This window comes from Artemia sp. Qi Xiang Cuo, chromosome 16, assembly GCF_049724085.1.
Source record: "Artemia sp. Qi Xiang Cuo chromosome 16, ASM4972408v1, whole genome shotgun sequence".
Lineage (NCBI taxonomy): Eukaryota > Metazoa > Arthropoda > Branchiopoda > Anostraca > Artemiidae > Artemia > Artemia sp. Qi Xiang Cuo.
In genome coordinates, this window is record NC_142809.1 from 33,951,772 (window position 1) to 33,968,089 (window position 16,318).

General features: G+C 32.4%; 1 protein-coding gene across 3 annotated transcripts in view; it reads left to right on the forward strand.

The window, feature by feature from the left end:
• Positions 1–16,318, forward strand: part of LOC148942825 (vesicle transport protein USE1-like) — a 111,311-nt gene that overhangs the window by 77,684 nt on the left and 17,309 nt on the right. For all 3 annotated transcript variants that reach the window (XM_089102189.1, XM_089102190.1, XM_089102191.1), the window contains 2 exons: positions 4,197–4,365; positions 16,023–16,204. In XM_089102189.1, coding sequence (XP_088958315.1) covers positions 4,197–4,365; positions 16,023–16,204 — 351 coding nt within the window. The remainder of the gene's footprint in view (positions 1–4,196; positions 4,366–16,022; positions 16,205–16,318) is intronic.

Genomic DNA, 16,318 nt, shown 5'->3' on the forward strand with positions numbered 1-16,318 from the left:
TCAAATAAATCGACCTTAACATTCGCTGAGAGCGTGTAGTTACAACAACAACAACAAATACCTTGACCTTGGAAAAAGAGGTCATTGAACCTATTAACCACGTGGTCTCCCCACTGATTATCTGCCCTTATTTGGTGTACGTACGGGACTGACATTACCACATGTTCTTCCTAATGACTCTATGCACATATATGGTGTACGTACGGGACTGGCACCCCCATCTCTACTTGTGACGTCACTTTTTTCTTATAAATATTCGTTCATGTGATACATCATTTTAAAATTTCTAGGGTTAGACCAAAGATTATGGATAACTTATAAGAATAGGAACTAGCGTTGACAATGAAAACTATCAATGCCATCTAGAGTGTGGCGACACTTGGCATTTCTTTCAAGTGTAATAATAAGAATTATTAATTTAATTAGTGAAGTTTGTAAAATTAGGGTTGTAATAAGTGTCTGATCTCAGTTCCTAACAGGAGAACAATTACGAAGCTTGAAAAAATGTCATGTGTCGCCAGACGCTAGATGGCTTAAATTGTTTTTTTTTATCGTAACTAGCGCCAGTTTCCACTCTTATAAGTTACCCATACTCTTCGGAAAAGACAACTCAAATGTTTTGCTACACAATAAAAAAAAAAAGTCTCACTCAGACTTTAAACAAGGAAGGGATTGTAAGTAAAAATTGACTGTTATGCCTTGGTCATCTCTGCGACAAGATATTGTTATATTTTTCCAATTTTTGATGGTGCGAAAAATTTGGTTTCCTGTCGGGCACGGTGAAGGATGTGCAATTAAGAATAGATTGTTAGAGCATGGTCGTCTTCATGGCTATGGAGGTCTTCTTGGTTAAACTTTTGCAAATTAGTTCAATTTTTAGTTGTTCTAAAGAATTGGGAAAACAGAATTCAAAGACAAGAAGGCGAATTTCAATTAAGAATCAGTTGCTAGACCAAGGTTACATGACGTATATGCATTTAATGTTCAACCGGCTGCAAAGTCAAAGTGATTTTTTAAATTCCTTCCTTGAAATCCTGGCCAAAGTGTTGCTCCCGCAACACTTCTGTTTTGATATTCGACTAATGGTCGTTGCAACACTTTACTTTGCTTTGGCAAATTAAGTCTACTTTTTAGTTTTATAATCCTAATGTGTAATACATTCAATATATGCATGATATGCGTGATACATCAATGGTTTCTTCCGTTTAAGCCTATCTCTTTTAAATATATAGCAAGTCAGTTAAATAATATGAACTGTCAGTGTAAAATTTCTTTCAATTATTCAATAAAGCACATATGACACTAGCATTTTGGAGGATATGAGGGGTGGTAACGCCGCCTTTATGTCTGGTCGAATTTTCGATACAAAATATATTTTGAAAATTCGTTTGGTTTTATACTGTCTTAAAAATAATTCTATTCTCATTCATCCTTTTAAATTTATTCGTTTCAAAAGTGAAGAAAAAACAGAAACAAGACAAAAAAGAAAATGCCAAGCAACAATTTCGGTTTGGACAATCTATTTATTGTTCAGTAAACTGAAAATGACATTCTAATTTTTTGTGTTCGTCACGGGATCAAAACTATCCTTATTCAGTTTAATTTTTTATGTTTAAAATTTGTTTAATTTTTTTCGTCACAAATTTGCCTTCCTTGTGTATGATAGATTTTGCTTATTTTAGGTGTCATTTCTTGATTCATAGTAATATCTGTTCTTTTTGTTTGATGTCTAGAAAAAAATCCCCTGTTTTAGCTTCCTAGTTCTGGTTTCTTTGGTCCTTGTTTTTGATGTTCAATATCAGGAGTAATTAGTTCCAGTTCCTCTTGTAATTTTCAAATATTAGTCTGACTTTATTTCTTTTTTGTGAAAATGGACTTTAAAGACATGTATTAATGTGAAACAACTAATTAGCTTTTTTGTCTTCTCTGCCAAATTTTGAGGTTTAACTGCTTGAAGCACCACTTTCCAAAATGTTCATGACCTCATCCTAATCAAGGTTAATTTCTTTTGTCAGTTTTTTACATTATTTGTATGGATAGAATAGGGATAGTCACTATAAGCTTATTTCTGGTCATATATTCTCTTTCCTTAGGTCTATGAATCTCTATCACTATACCATGTTTTGTTCTATATCTTCAGCCAGAGCTTAGAAAAATGTCTTGTTATGTCGAGCTGGATTGTCAATTCCTCCGAAAGTACTCTGAAAGGAATTTGTATAATTTACTTAAAGAAAAGTTTTAATTATTTTATTTTTTTCCAAATTTGTTAGTGATTTAAAATTACGGTTGTCATTCTAAAATATGTAATGCAAATAAATGCTATAAATAAGCCGCTGAAGTGTAACTAATGTCCTGTACATTGCTTATAGTAATGTAAGTCATACTGGTAGTGTAGTACCTTTTTATCTTGGATTGCTACTGAGATCTCTCACTTACTACTTTTAAAATTATTTATTAGCGTTTGCTTTAATAAAATAAAAGTTAAGAAATTACTTTGAAAGGTTGTGCAGAAAAGTAATGAGACTGACGATAATGACAGCCATCTGGCAACCCTGTGCTATTGTTCTTGAGAGACTACGTCTATCAGAACGCCATAGCTCAGTTCCAGTATGTACTCCGTCCGCTAACTATGGGATTTTTTAGAATGCCAGTAGTGAAGTTGTTTTTCCAATGTACGTCACGCAAAATAGAACATCGGAATTGGTGCAGCATTATGCTTTTAAATTTTGTGTTAAGCTTGGACAATCGGCAATTGTGATGTTTGAAAAGTTAAAACAGACCAACGGGGAGGATTCTTTATTCCGAGCTCAAGTTTTTCACTCGTACAAAGCATTTTTAGAAGGCAGAAAAAATGTTAAAGATGAAAAACGTTCAGTGAGGTCTTCAACTTCGAGAACCGACAAAAACATCGAAAGTGTGAAAATTCTTGTGAGATTAGACCGTCATTTAACATTACGAATGTTGAATTCACAATTGAATTTGAATAAATTTACCAGTTCATCAAATTTTTGAGTGAACATTTGCACATGCGAAAAGTCTATGTAAAAGTTCTGCTGAAAAACCTCTCAATTGGGCAGAAGGACAGGCGAAAAAACAAGTGCCTTGATCTTCTGAACAGGATCGCTAATGAGCAAGATATCCTTAGTCGTGTGATCACAAGTGAGGAAACATCGGATTTTTTAGTACTATCTTGAGACTAAGAGGCAAAGTGAGAAATGGCACACTTCAAACTCTCCTCTACCTAAGAAAGCTCGAATGAGCAAATCGAAGGTCAAATAAATGCTGATTTGTTTGTTTTTACAGAATTTGAATTGTTTACGAAGAATTCGTTCCTCCAGGACAAACTGTTAACCAATTTGTTTTCTATAAAGCCATCCTTGAAAGGCTCAGAAAAAGGGTCATCGCGTGAGATTGCTCCATCATCTCCATTGCTCCAGAAATGATTGCTCCGTCAAAACGACGCCATATGTCACACTGGCATCTCCATAACAAAATTTTGACCTCAAAAGATATTCCTGTGGTTCCCATCCTCCTGATTCTCCCAACATCAGTCGCTGTGATTTCTTCCTTTGTCCTAAACTGAAAATGTCCTTAAAGCCCGTCATTTTGGGACTTTAGAAACCGTCCAAAAGACTATAACAGACATGCTAAAGACCATGATAATTGAAGATTTCCAGCGCTGCTACGAACAGTGGGAACAATGTCTCCATCAGTGAGCCGCTGCCCAAGGGAAGTACTTTGGAGGGGATAACATTGATGTTTGAAAGAAATAAGAACATTTTTAATAAAAAAATCAGTCTCAATACTTTTATGCCCCGCCTCGTTAGTGTACGCCCAAATTAGATGAGGTATCTTTATCTTGAATACTGTGAGGATTTTTTTCTTTCTTCTAGCTTTTTCGTATTTTTTCCTCTTTCTTTCTTTATCTAAAATGATGCTTTTCGATATTATTCTAGCTTACCTAAGAATCATTTTTTTTTTATGGTGGAGGGGGGATACTTCTCGGACAATGTAGTAAAGCACGTAAAAACATCAGAAAAAATTATAAATTCTATGGGGATTCCCCTTTTAATGACTTTTGTTTTTCCTTTTCTTATCTCTGTACTCTGCTAAGCGACCAATCTACTGTTTGATAGTGGACTGTTAATTACTTGTGGCACTTTCACATTAGTATATTTTATTTCTTTTTTTATCAGCCATCTGTTGAAGAAAAGAGTGCTGCTTTGGACTGCGTTAGTCATGGCGAAGCATCTGTAGGTGAAGACACCACTTTGAAGATACTCCGTCAACGTTTCAAGGCTGCTTGTGATAGAAAAATGAAAGAACAACTTCTCGAAAAGGAAAAGGATGGCCAAGTAGTTGAAGGTTTTACTATTTATTATTAATCTTTAGGTTTTGCTTTTTGGGTAATTAACTCAGCACTCGTCAGGTCAAGAAGTTTCAAAGGAGCGGGCGTCTCTAACACGAAACCGATTTATAATTGTCGTATTAAAGAAAAATTTTATTTTTCTCCTTTTTCATTAGAATAAGTAACTTTCCCTACTCATATAATCTTACTTAGCCTATGATAAGCTGTTAGAATCCATTTGAAGACACTAGTTTTGTTTACAGATTTTGTACAAGTTACTCTTTAGAAAGGATTACGAATTGTCGATGAAAACTGTCGAATAACTCTTCCGTGGCAGGATTCTATGTATGGGTTCTCATTGTCGCTGGTCTTCTAACCGCAGATAATTTGAGCCTTTTCTTGATGCCATGACGTCACCACAGGTTCGATGCAGTCACCCTTTGAAAAATACGAATTCTTTCTTAGAGTTCTGACCCATTTAGATCGTTTTTGTGGCCTGTCATCGCTGTTCCTTATTTTCCAACCGTAGATTTCATTGTCCATTTTTGTTCATCTTGACCTCAGAAAGTTTTTTTACACGCCTTTTGCTGTAGCAGCTTATATTCATACATCATCTCTTTTAATTTCTTATGACGTTAGAGATAACAAGTACGGCTTTTCTAGTTTCCAATCACAGATCACTGTTCAAAATTTTTTTTACAATTCAATGTGATTTTTGCTTTTTTCTTTAGCTACTGCGATTCTTACTTTCATTAGTTTCTAATCACAATTATCTGTGCTTCATTTTAATCAATCAACCGTTGAACATTTTAAATGACCTTAAATTAGAACTAACGCCTTGGTAAAATTACGGTTTCTTTTGTTATTGAACCTTTAACTTCTGCTTGGCTTGTCTTTTGTCATTATGAAAAACATAATGCCGAACCTTTGTTTTTTTAACAGAGGCTGATACAGCATCAGGTTCTTGGCTAACGTCCTTATAAGCTCCAATGCCTTTATTTATAGCTATTTCATCGATTGGAGCTTATAAAATGTTGAACGTCGACTTTTGCCCCGGCTTGTCTTTTGTCGGTAGTATTGTAATTGCCAATTGTGCCTCACCTAGCTCATCCCATCAATTTCCATTATTTACAGCCCATTTTACATAATTTTAGCTTCCAATATTGCACATTTCTAACATTTTCCATCTCTACATTCAAAATGAAAACAGGTCCTTGGCAATCAAATTTGGTTTTCAAAACTGTAATAATTACTATAATTTAATTTTTAGTGGATAGTTCAATATCAATATCTAAATAATTTATATTATCTTTATTTTTTCTCTCAATAGCCTTTAAAATCTTACGTTTATCTAATTTTTTAAATTACTTTTCAAGATCAGCTGCTTTAGAATCAAAACGCTTAGGTGCAAATAGATCAACCATTTCACCTTTAAAATCAATAATGATAACGAGTTTATTTCCATGTTTAGTTTTTACATATTTCATCCTTTTAATGAAGTATACCATTCCAATGTCTAAATTTTCTTTCTTAATTGTTTGATTGAATTTATTTTACATTTTTATTTCGCTTAAAATTTTCTCCATTTATTAGTTGATGATTTTATTGAACAAATTTCCTAACCGAAAATAATTTATATATTAACACCCTATTAGTTTATAACTCTATGCTATTCTCCGTAGTCCAACTGGTTAAGACGCTGACCCGGAACCCCGGGTTCAAGCGCAGTAGCCAGCAAATTTTTAAGAAAGTTGCATTACAGATAAGAGAAAATATAATATTCAGTAATCAAAGAAAAAATTATAAAACTAAAAGAATTTGAATGATCTTATTTGTCAAATGAAACACAAAAAGATAGTTTCAACTCTCACTACAGGCCAGCATGGCTGAGTTGGTAAAGTGGTCGACTGGTCTTCGATTGCGGTCCAATAGTTCGACTCTCACTGTTGCCTCGTGTAGCAGTTGAGATGTCGATATAATCTGGCAACTATGACTTACTATTACCTCGTGTAGCAGTTGAGTTGTCAATATGATCTGGTCACAGATCAAGGAGTAAGAAGTAAAGGTCTACGCGCTGCTTTTTTCCCTCCAAACAAAAACCCTTTGGGGTGTTCTTAGAACCCAGGCTGATGTAAGGTCACCAACACAAAAAAAGTGATCATAGCCTGGGGGAGGGACTTTGCAAAAAAATTTAAATTTCTTATTTTTAAATATTATTTTTGGACTTTACAGACTTTGCGCAATATTTATAACCATTTAATTTAGCCTGTTTAAAATATTTTTGACGAGAAAAAACTGGAATATTTTCCGTAATTAATTTTCTCTTTTAATTATTTCATCATTGGTGAATTCACCCGATTTATTCGCAGCTATTAATTTTAAATAGAATGAATAAGCAGTTTTATACTATGCCTTTCTTTCTGCTTTTCTTAGATATTTTTCAAGTATTTCAATCACAACTGTCCCAAGACTTAAAAGCATGGGGTAACATAGCAAAGGCAGATAAACCCGAAGCACTAAATATAAATTTAGATACTAAGAAAGCATTACTAACATTTCCATAATATTTAAAACTTCTACGATAAACAAACAATCTCTTTTCTAGTTCTTCTTCTATTTATGTTTGAAAATAAACTTTAGATAAAATTCTGTGGATCCATTCCCTTAAATCTTCTTTTTCCATAATCAACACAAAAATGACCACAATTCACATCGTTAAATTTTAGGACTTGAGTAGAACGATAAGCAATTTGTTTATTTGAAGTTTTTAAGAAGCTGACAATTTCATTTCTGGGTTGTATTCCAAAAGAATCATTAATTCTACAAATGAGCACTTGAGATCCTTGAAATAACAAGTCCAATGCGTCCCAGGCGACCCCATGCCGTCATAATTAATTACACCGCATTTTTTTTTTTTTTTTTGGTAAGTTATCTCGAGAAAACACACCTCGAAAATGAGGAATATGACCTAATTCATTCAATATATCAATATTTGTCAGCGGTATAATGTGATTTTTTATTCTTTCTGAGGTTCCCCGTTTTTTGGAAGCGAGTATTCTTTGAATTGTGAAATCTCAGCTTCAACAACTTTTATAGGTCTTCCACGCTGTTTAGGTTCTTTAACCACTTCTACTTGTATTTTCTCGGGTCTACAACGTTTTTGAGGGCTTCAACAATCACTTCTGATCCAGATCCAACAATTTTGCGTGTATTGGGTAATTTTAAACCTCGACCTTTTGGCAAAGTCCCCGGTAATGTTAAACCTTCACCTTTACCGTTTGAAGAATCAGTAATTTTATCAAAAATGTTCGTTCCAACATTTGTATCTAATGCAGCTGCACCACTTGTTAGAGCAGCTTTACCAATTGCAGCTGCAAATGGTATTAAAAATCGAAGTAAGCAACCATTTTGAAGTAGTTGATGATATGGTATATTTATATACACATCTTTGTTCTTTTTTTTCCTTCCTCAATTTGTTGACTTTTTTTCTTTTAAGCAATAGATTAACAGGTTCTTTACCAACAATAATATTTTCTATTCGAATTCGGCAATTTTCTTTTTTCTTAATATTTAATAGAATATTTAATCAATTCTGTTTTGCTCTGCCTCATTTCACTCCCGAGATACTTGGAAGCCAAAGAGTATGTTCATTTCCCTTCCAGAAGGTATTAGTATCTATTTTTTCTTGTCTTCATAACACAGTGCCCCTAACCATAGTAGCAGGCCTGTTCTTTGTCACTAAGATCTTACATCTAAGATCTCACATCTTTCTGCAAAGACTTCCTTTCTTTTAAATTATCTTTGTTCTAAGATCTTACAGCTCACTGATGTTAGCAAAAAGTGTGAAAGACGCCACTGTTCTGCCATACAGAACAATGATGAGAGAACTTTGATGATATACTCATCATTGTTCTTAGACCGCTGATCAGTGCAGAATGATGAAAGACGTTTGCAAAAGAATGCTATAAGATGTAAGATCTTAGTGCTAAGATTTAACTTTAAAGCGTTCTTAGTCAAAAGATGTAAGATCTTAGCACAAAGATGAGTAAAAGAACGGCCCTATCGTCACACTTGTGAATAAACAATTCACAAACAATTGACGCTGCAGATAAGCTTTTTTCCAAGCTGACGGGTTATCCGTCGAACCACCCTTGGAAGGATTTTTTGTTTTAATGCTAGTTTTCTTTTTATTTATTTATTTTTTTGCTGAGTTGCTATTATTTTGTTTTATATTGTATTATTTATTTGTATGATACATTTAAAGAGGTTTGCAACCCTTGGAGTGGCTTAATTTTCTGAATTGTTTGTATTTTTGAGTTTCAGTTTGCACATATTTGCTCCTGTTTTTGTATGTGTTTTTTTTTCATTTTCATTCTTTTTGTCACACTCCACCGTCATGCTTAATTTTCGTTTTCTAATTTTTCGAGAAGTGATAAGAACGGCAATCTTGGATGACTTTGAAGTAGTTGTTTATAGGATAAATCAATATCACATTCTTAATTTGCATTTTTATATTTTTCAATCTTAGTCAACTGTCTTTTATGAAGTAATAGTTTAAAAGGTTCTCGTTCATTCATTTTTGTATGCATTAATCGCACTTTACATTTCTGTTTTGCATCAAAACACGTTTTAATTTTTTATTTTTGAAATTCTGATAAATAGATTGTATACTCTTCAATTTATTAGAGAAAATTCCAAGAAAAAATTCTAAGGTTAAGATTTTCGTAATAGCCTGCTCTTTAAAAAACTTCAGAGGCTTGATTTTTAGTTCCACCTTCATTTTAGTCTCTTTTTAAATGTTTCATCGGGATCTTTTTCAAGTATTTACATTATAGCATTTTCGAAGTTGTCTAAACGATCAGGTAATTGTATAAAACCCTTCGAGTGCACCAATAACGTTGAAAGATTAACTGTATCTGCATCATTTTTTGGGTTTGCAACGTTTTTAATTCTTCTATTTTCTGCATTAATATCTTCTTTTGTGACTTTTGAGGTGTTTTTTACTATTAGTCCTTTTTCATCAACTCTAGTCAGTATATTGTAAGGTTATTGATAAATTCTAGTTAATCTATTAATATCCTCACTTAAACACTGATTTGTAAGAATTTGTTGATCAACAGCTTCATCCTTGAAAGCGCTTAAAATAATTGTCACATTTTTTAAATTCATAGCATCATTCTCTGATTTTGGATCACCTAGATCAGTTAATCGTTTCAATTGTAAATCAAGATTAACCTCCTGATCTAGTAATCTACTTTTGTCATATTTATACCTCCGCTAATTACTACTTAAGCTTCCAAACTTTCATTTAGTATACGCAAATTTTATCAAGCGAATATCCAAAATATTTCTGTACCTGAGAGATTCATCATTTGTTTTCAAATGAATTAGTAAAATTCTCTGACTCTTTGTTGCTTGATTGAAGTAGTTGATAAATTTTTCTTTTTCAAGTCCGAAGCATGGTTGTCTGATTCTATCAATTTCTTTTGGATTACAACACTTAAAAAATGCAAAATAGTTACAGTTTAATCGTATAATTTTAGGCGTATCAAAATAGCTCTGAGAAATATAGATTATTGATGTGTTTCGTTTTCTATCTCTCACGAATAAATCTTTAATTTTTTCTGATCTTTTTCTGTTAAAAAATCGTCAAAAATAACTCAATTTTGACACTTGGGATCTAGATAATCTATAACAATGATATCGCTTTTATTATTATTCGAAGGCAAACGATTCATGTCATTTTTCTTTCTCTGACATTAATATTAAGCATGACATCTTAATGTTTATCTTTATAAAGATCTTTAGCTTAAAGATACAACTTTCTAAAGTATAAGCAATCATAAATCAAGTTCAAGAGTGAGTTGGTTTTACCACATCCAGAGTTCCCTCAACTCAATAGTCGAAACGGTCATTGAGGTGCTAGCAGATGTTCATTTTTAAAACGATCTTTATTTTTTCCACTTTCATATACTTTAATAGGTGCTTTTCCATCCATTTACTTGGTAAAATTTGTTATTAAGTAAAATTCAATAATGAAGCTTATAGCTTTGGAGCTTATAGCTTTGAAGCTTATAGCTTTGAAGCTTATAACTTTGAAGCTTATAGATATGAAGCTTATAGCTTTGAAGCATATAGTTTAAGTTTAATTATGAATCATTTTTTTACTGTGGCAATTTGAAATATCTCTGTTGTATAGTTTGGAAGATAGTCTTTATCAAAAACATTTTTCTTTTTCTTATTCATTCTAACCAAAACACCAACATTGAATTTGTTTATGGATGGTTTTTGAACTTCGACATCAGGAAATAGATAATTGTATACCTTGTTTTCATTTCGTTTTTTACTCGCTTTTATTGGTTTCATTTTGATGGATCGATGATAAGAATTGCTGTAATCGTTAACAAAAAAGGATATTTCATCTGTTTATCGGTTGGTGTTGTTATGAGTAAAATATTTCCATATTTTCTCTTTGATCATTCTATTAAACCGTTCAACTTCAGATGAGAACCAGTGAACTTCATGACTCTTAAAAAATACTTGATCGTTATTCATTACAAATTCTTTACCTTTATCTGTTTATAATATTTTAGGTTTTCTATTTTTGAAAATAGAAATGCATAAAAGTATTAATAATTTCCTTACCAGTTTTATCCTGTAAAGGAATACACCAAGAATATTTACTAAAACTATCGATGACTGTAAGAATATAGTTTAAATTATTATTTTTCAACCATGCTGCATATCAGCCAAATCTGCTTTCCACTGATCATCAACACTATCAATGTAAAAGCGTCTTCTTATAAATATATGATAAGCTGGATGGCGTAAAGAATAAATATTTAGATTTTGCACCACTTATTTGATTTTAGTTTTTTAAACAGTAAAACCATATTCTTTTAATTTTCTATGTAAGTCATAAACCCCTGAAAAGTTTTAATATAGAGTTCTAAAAGTTTGTTTTCTACGCTACTCTTGCCAGTACAAATACCACTTCCTTTTATGCAGGGCTATTGCTCATTGCTTCGTTTTCTTAAAAACGTTTTTGTTCTTGCAACCACAAAGTGTACAAATACCTTTAATCATTGGCACCTCATTTCTTTTTGAAACTACCTGAGTTGAGCTTGATTTAACGCGTCGAGATGATAAGAAACCCTGTAGATTTAATATTATTCCAGATTTAAAAACAGGGCTAGAAAATGAAATCAAAGAAAAGAATAAAATTATTTCAGATTTAAAACTTCAATTTAGTAGTGTACGAAATATAGATATTACTGAGCTTAAAAAAAATTAAAATCAAAACATATTTTATATGTCGGGAATTATAACGAAGTGAAGAATAAATTAAAAGATTATTTCGATAAACAAGTTGAGATTAATAAGAAAGTAAATGGGGAAACACAAAAACTCAATAGAGATTTAAGCGGTAAAACAGTGCTAAAAAAGAACGGAATATTGATATTTCAAATTTATTTGTAAATAAGAAAAAATATGAGAAGCTCCAGGTATCCCAGAGTATATGTTCAAAGAAGAAGAACACGATAATACTCCAAGTATTCGATGGATTAGAGAAAATTCCTTTACAGTTAATATTTCAACGAATGCAAAAGGACCTGATTTTGGATCACTGTTGTTAGAGACTAAAAAAATAGAATGAACGATACAGGTAGTTACAGAGTTCAATTTACAACACGTGTAATATTTTATTCTCAGAAAGATAATGAAGAATTCGAACCTATCCATTATCATAGCTATTACGGGATTCTTAGTAAAACTTGTGACATCAAACAAAGCCATCTAAATAGTAATAACAGGAATATACATACATTAGTCATAGAGAATACACCAATATCAGGCTTACAATTTGAAAGAGTCGATGGAATAGATTATCGAATGACAAGATTACCAAATTATTTGGGAGTTGGGTGCAAAACCCCTATGCCTTCCCAAGCCCAGAACAAAATTTGCACTTTACTGAAAAAATACAAATGAATGTGCATTGTCAGTTTAATGTACATGTACTGATATTTAGTAATCAAAATGTTAATATTCTTTGATTTATTAAAGTTATAAAAGTAAAATCAATTATATTGTTTTCAGTAAAGTGCAAATTTTGTTCCGGCCTTGGGAAGGCATAAGGGTTTTGCACCCAACTTATGTTAATTTCTGCTCGTTTTGAGTTTAACTCGGTTATTTATTGTAATTTCTGTTCGTTTCATTTATTTATCGATGCTGATTTGTGGTAGTTTCGAGCTTGGTAGACTATTTGATTTTATTTTTGCTCATTTTTTGTTTAATGGAGTTCTTTACTTTTCTTTGAAAAACTTACTTTGTGGAATTTTTTTTTTAATTAATTGCATAATAGGTGATTTTGAATCATAATGAAGAATTTAATCAAAAGAAAGATAAAAAGACAAGCAAAGTAGCAGAACAAAAGCCATTTGCTTATGGATTCCAAGTATGTTGCTCTTTTGATAAAACACAAAATAAATATTACGAATACTGCCTAATTAAGCATCAATTGAGAAATTATCCCCATTAGACTGTTTCCCAAAAACGTATGCTCTTTACTTTGGCCAGTGGATTGCTGCTTGCTAGGTAGCAGCTAGTGCTGCAACCATGGCTATGGTTGTAAATCAGTCTTTTTGTGATTTAGTAACTAATTTTTTCCCAGCCCACTTTCTATTGTTTTTCTAATATTAAATTTTTCTGCAAACTCAAGGTCACTTTCCATTGACAACTTCACTAAAAAAAGTTCTGGAAAACAAAGAAAAATTGTATGAAGTTTTGGCTTATTCGAACTGATTGTTTTAAGAAAATTACTTGGGTACTTAGTCATTACCTCAAAGAAGAAAAAAAACATACACAGAGCCAAGAAAAATGAGGACTTATAAAAGTTTCCTAAATAATTTTTTTCTTGATTAAAAATCAAAGATGTAGTGTCAGTTTATTTTTGTTCATGTTTCAAATGTATCTCTCTGACGATCGATGATTATTTTTTTTCTTTTCTTTTTTGACTTGAATTTAGACCATATGATACTCAGTCTTCAGTCTAAATCTTATAGGGCAAACCACATACTTAGAGTTAATCTTAGAAACTGGATTTTTTAATCAAAGTGTCAAAGTATTGGTCCAAGAATCCAGCTTTTTTTCGATAACGCATTAGTTAACGTATGCTTGAAGCAAGGCCAAATAGTTCGATGATTCATAAAGAAATTGCTAAAATACTTGGGTACTTATTGGTTAGCTGGAACACACGCGACAAGAACCGCATATAGAATCTCAAAGATCCTAATGAAAAACAGGTTTCCTCTGCCTAGTGAGGTATTGCTCACTCTGTGAAAAATATTTAAACTTTAGTTTTTAGGGTTGAAGGGGCAAAAAGAAGGTACCTAGGTTATGTATTTAATATATGCTATGCTTTACGGTGAAGATGCTAGCAGTCATTTTGTGACTACCGTAACAGAATTGTGTAAAGAAATTGCCAATGAGTATGGAAATAGACAGAGAGATCACGGTTATACACAAGAACAAGTAAAAGAAAAATGGAATAATACAAGAAATAAAAGCTGTCATATTTGTGAAAAGGAAATAGTAGATAATAATTTTCAGTAAAAGAAAAATGGAATAATACAAGAAATAAAAGCTGTCATATTTGTGAAAAGGAAATAGTAGATAATAATTTTCATTTAGATTACGATCATAAGACTGGTAATATACGTGGATTTACTCATGCTAAATGTAATATAAGCTTTAGGATCCCTAGACATATCCCTGTTATAATGCATAATTTTTCAAAATGTGACTCTCATTCGTTTCTTAGAGAATTAGTCCCTGATAAGGGTATTTTTGGTTCAGCCAAAAATACAAAAAAAATTTGGTTCATAAATAAATACATACACAATTATTGCTCGCTTATAGAGATGGTATATATGGTACCGTGAATGTCCGAAATCTGTCTGATGTCGACATTCACCGGTGAATGTTTGAAATTACTTTTTCTCTGCTTGGATTCAATTAGCTTTGCGAGTCAGCTTTTTCAGTCTTATGCAAGCTATAATGGTAAAAGTTAAAATAAGGTTAAGTTAGATTATGTTAGTTTAGGTTAGTTTAGTTTAGGTTAAATCTGGTTCTGCGTATCAGAAATGGGTTAAAAACCTAACCTCATCTGGCCAAGCCTAATCTATTCTAACCTAACCTGTCATCATCAAACCTTACATTAAATTGAAAAAGTTGACTGGCAACGCTGACTAAATCCAAGGAGGAAAAAAAGTATTTCGGACATTCACCGGTGAATGTCGATATTCACAAACATAAACTTCCTTGAGCGAAAGTTTAACGTCCTAAATTGTTTAGGCACTGGTTTCATGGAGGTACGGGGAACCTCAAAGTTTTAATGATAACCTCTAGCAATTTTTACATTTTTGGATTCTAAAGCATAAATGAAGCATGTTTTACCTGAATAATTTCTATTGGATGCGCTTTAGTCAGAAGTTATTATCATTTAGGAGTTACAGTAAAATAAAGCTCTTTAAAGTAATTTTGACTGATTTAAACCTGTGTATAAATTTCAAATGTATCTAATTTGCGATCGGGATGTTACAGAAAGAAAAATACAAAATGCTTCATTGCTTATATAGAATACAATTATTTGAAGGGGTATATGGGCTGCCATTTGCAATTTAAAGTTATGATTTTCTTGGCACCTCCTCCCTCCAATGAACATGGATTCTAAAAATGTTCATATTCTGTTTTTAGAGATATATAGTGCTATTTAAGCGTTGGGCATTTTTGAAGAAAAGTTTTCAGAATCTTTCTCAAGATCCGTTGAGAAACTGCAAATGCCACGACGCCATTTTACCTCTGAAATTTGGAGTTTCTAAAGCTAAACAGCAATAAAATATATTATCTTAGCTATCTCATAAAGAATGAGGAAACATTGTCTTTACAAAATTGTAAAAAACTTCTATTTTCACAGTTTAAAAATGTATGTTCCGCTATGCCGAAAGAACATTTTATACTTTTGCTAAAATAGATTGTACTAGTAGTGAAGACTGTCAAGTGGTGATTGGATAGAAATATTTCCCCCTCCCGTACAAAATTCGATGTCTCCATCCCCCTCCCAGAAAAAATATCCCTGGAAATTTATCCAGGGAAAAATATCCCTGGAGACAAAAGAGAATACACTTACTAATACTATATTTTTGTGTACTCGTTTACGAAGAGAAAAGATTTATATTTTTTATCCATCTCTGCGCGTAAAATAGTCTGATGTCGATTTATTTTTTCAAAATTCAACTTTGCTCAAAAAGTAATTTGTTCTCAAAAAGGATTTTACTTTTTACCAATGGGAAAAAGAAGCCCGTTACCGAAGCTGAACCCATGACCCTTAAATTTAGAGCCTGGCCCTACACCCACTGAAATTTGGAGCTTGGAATTACAAACGTAGATTTGCAACTATAACTGTAAAAATCAAGGAAAAATCCTCCTTGAGTCTGTTTGATTGTGATTTAGTTGTTCAAGCAAGTTTGAAGGATTAATGTTTTCTCTATCAAATGGGGAGAGTGAAACTCACATAGATAAGAAAGATTCACTATTCGAGTTTTCTTTATTTTGAAAAAAAAATGATGTTTAGTGTTTTCTTGCAATCTCTGAAAAAACGTCACTCATTCAGATGAACGCAAAAAGCTACTGGGACGCAGCAAGGCCGACCAGAAGACGAAAGTCAGTTCTGAAAAACTTTTAGAAAGCAAAAGACAAAAGGAAGGGAAAGCTATTAGCAACATTTTAGGTCTTGCCAGAGAGATGAAAGACCAAGCACTGATGTCAAATAAAATCATCAACGCCGACATAAAGGTATTATTTGTCTCTTTTTTAAAAGCTGTTTTATAGCGTCTCTTCTCTCTCGCTCTCTCTCTATCTCTCTCTCTATCTTCTAATTCTATTTATCCCTATATCGTTTCTCTCTAT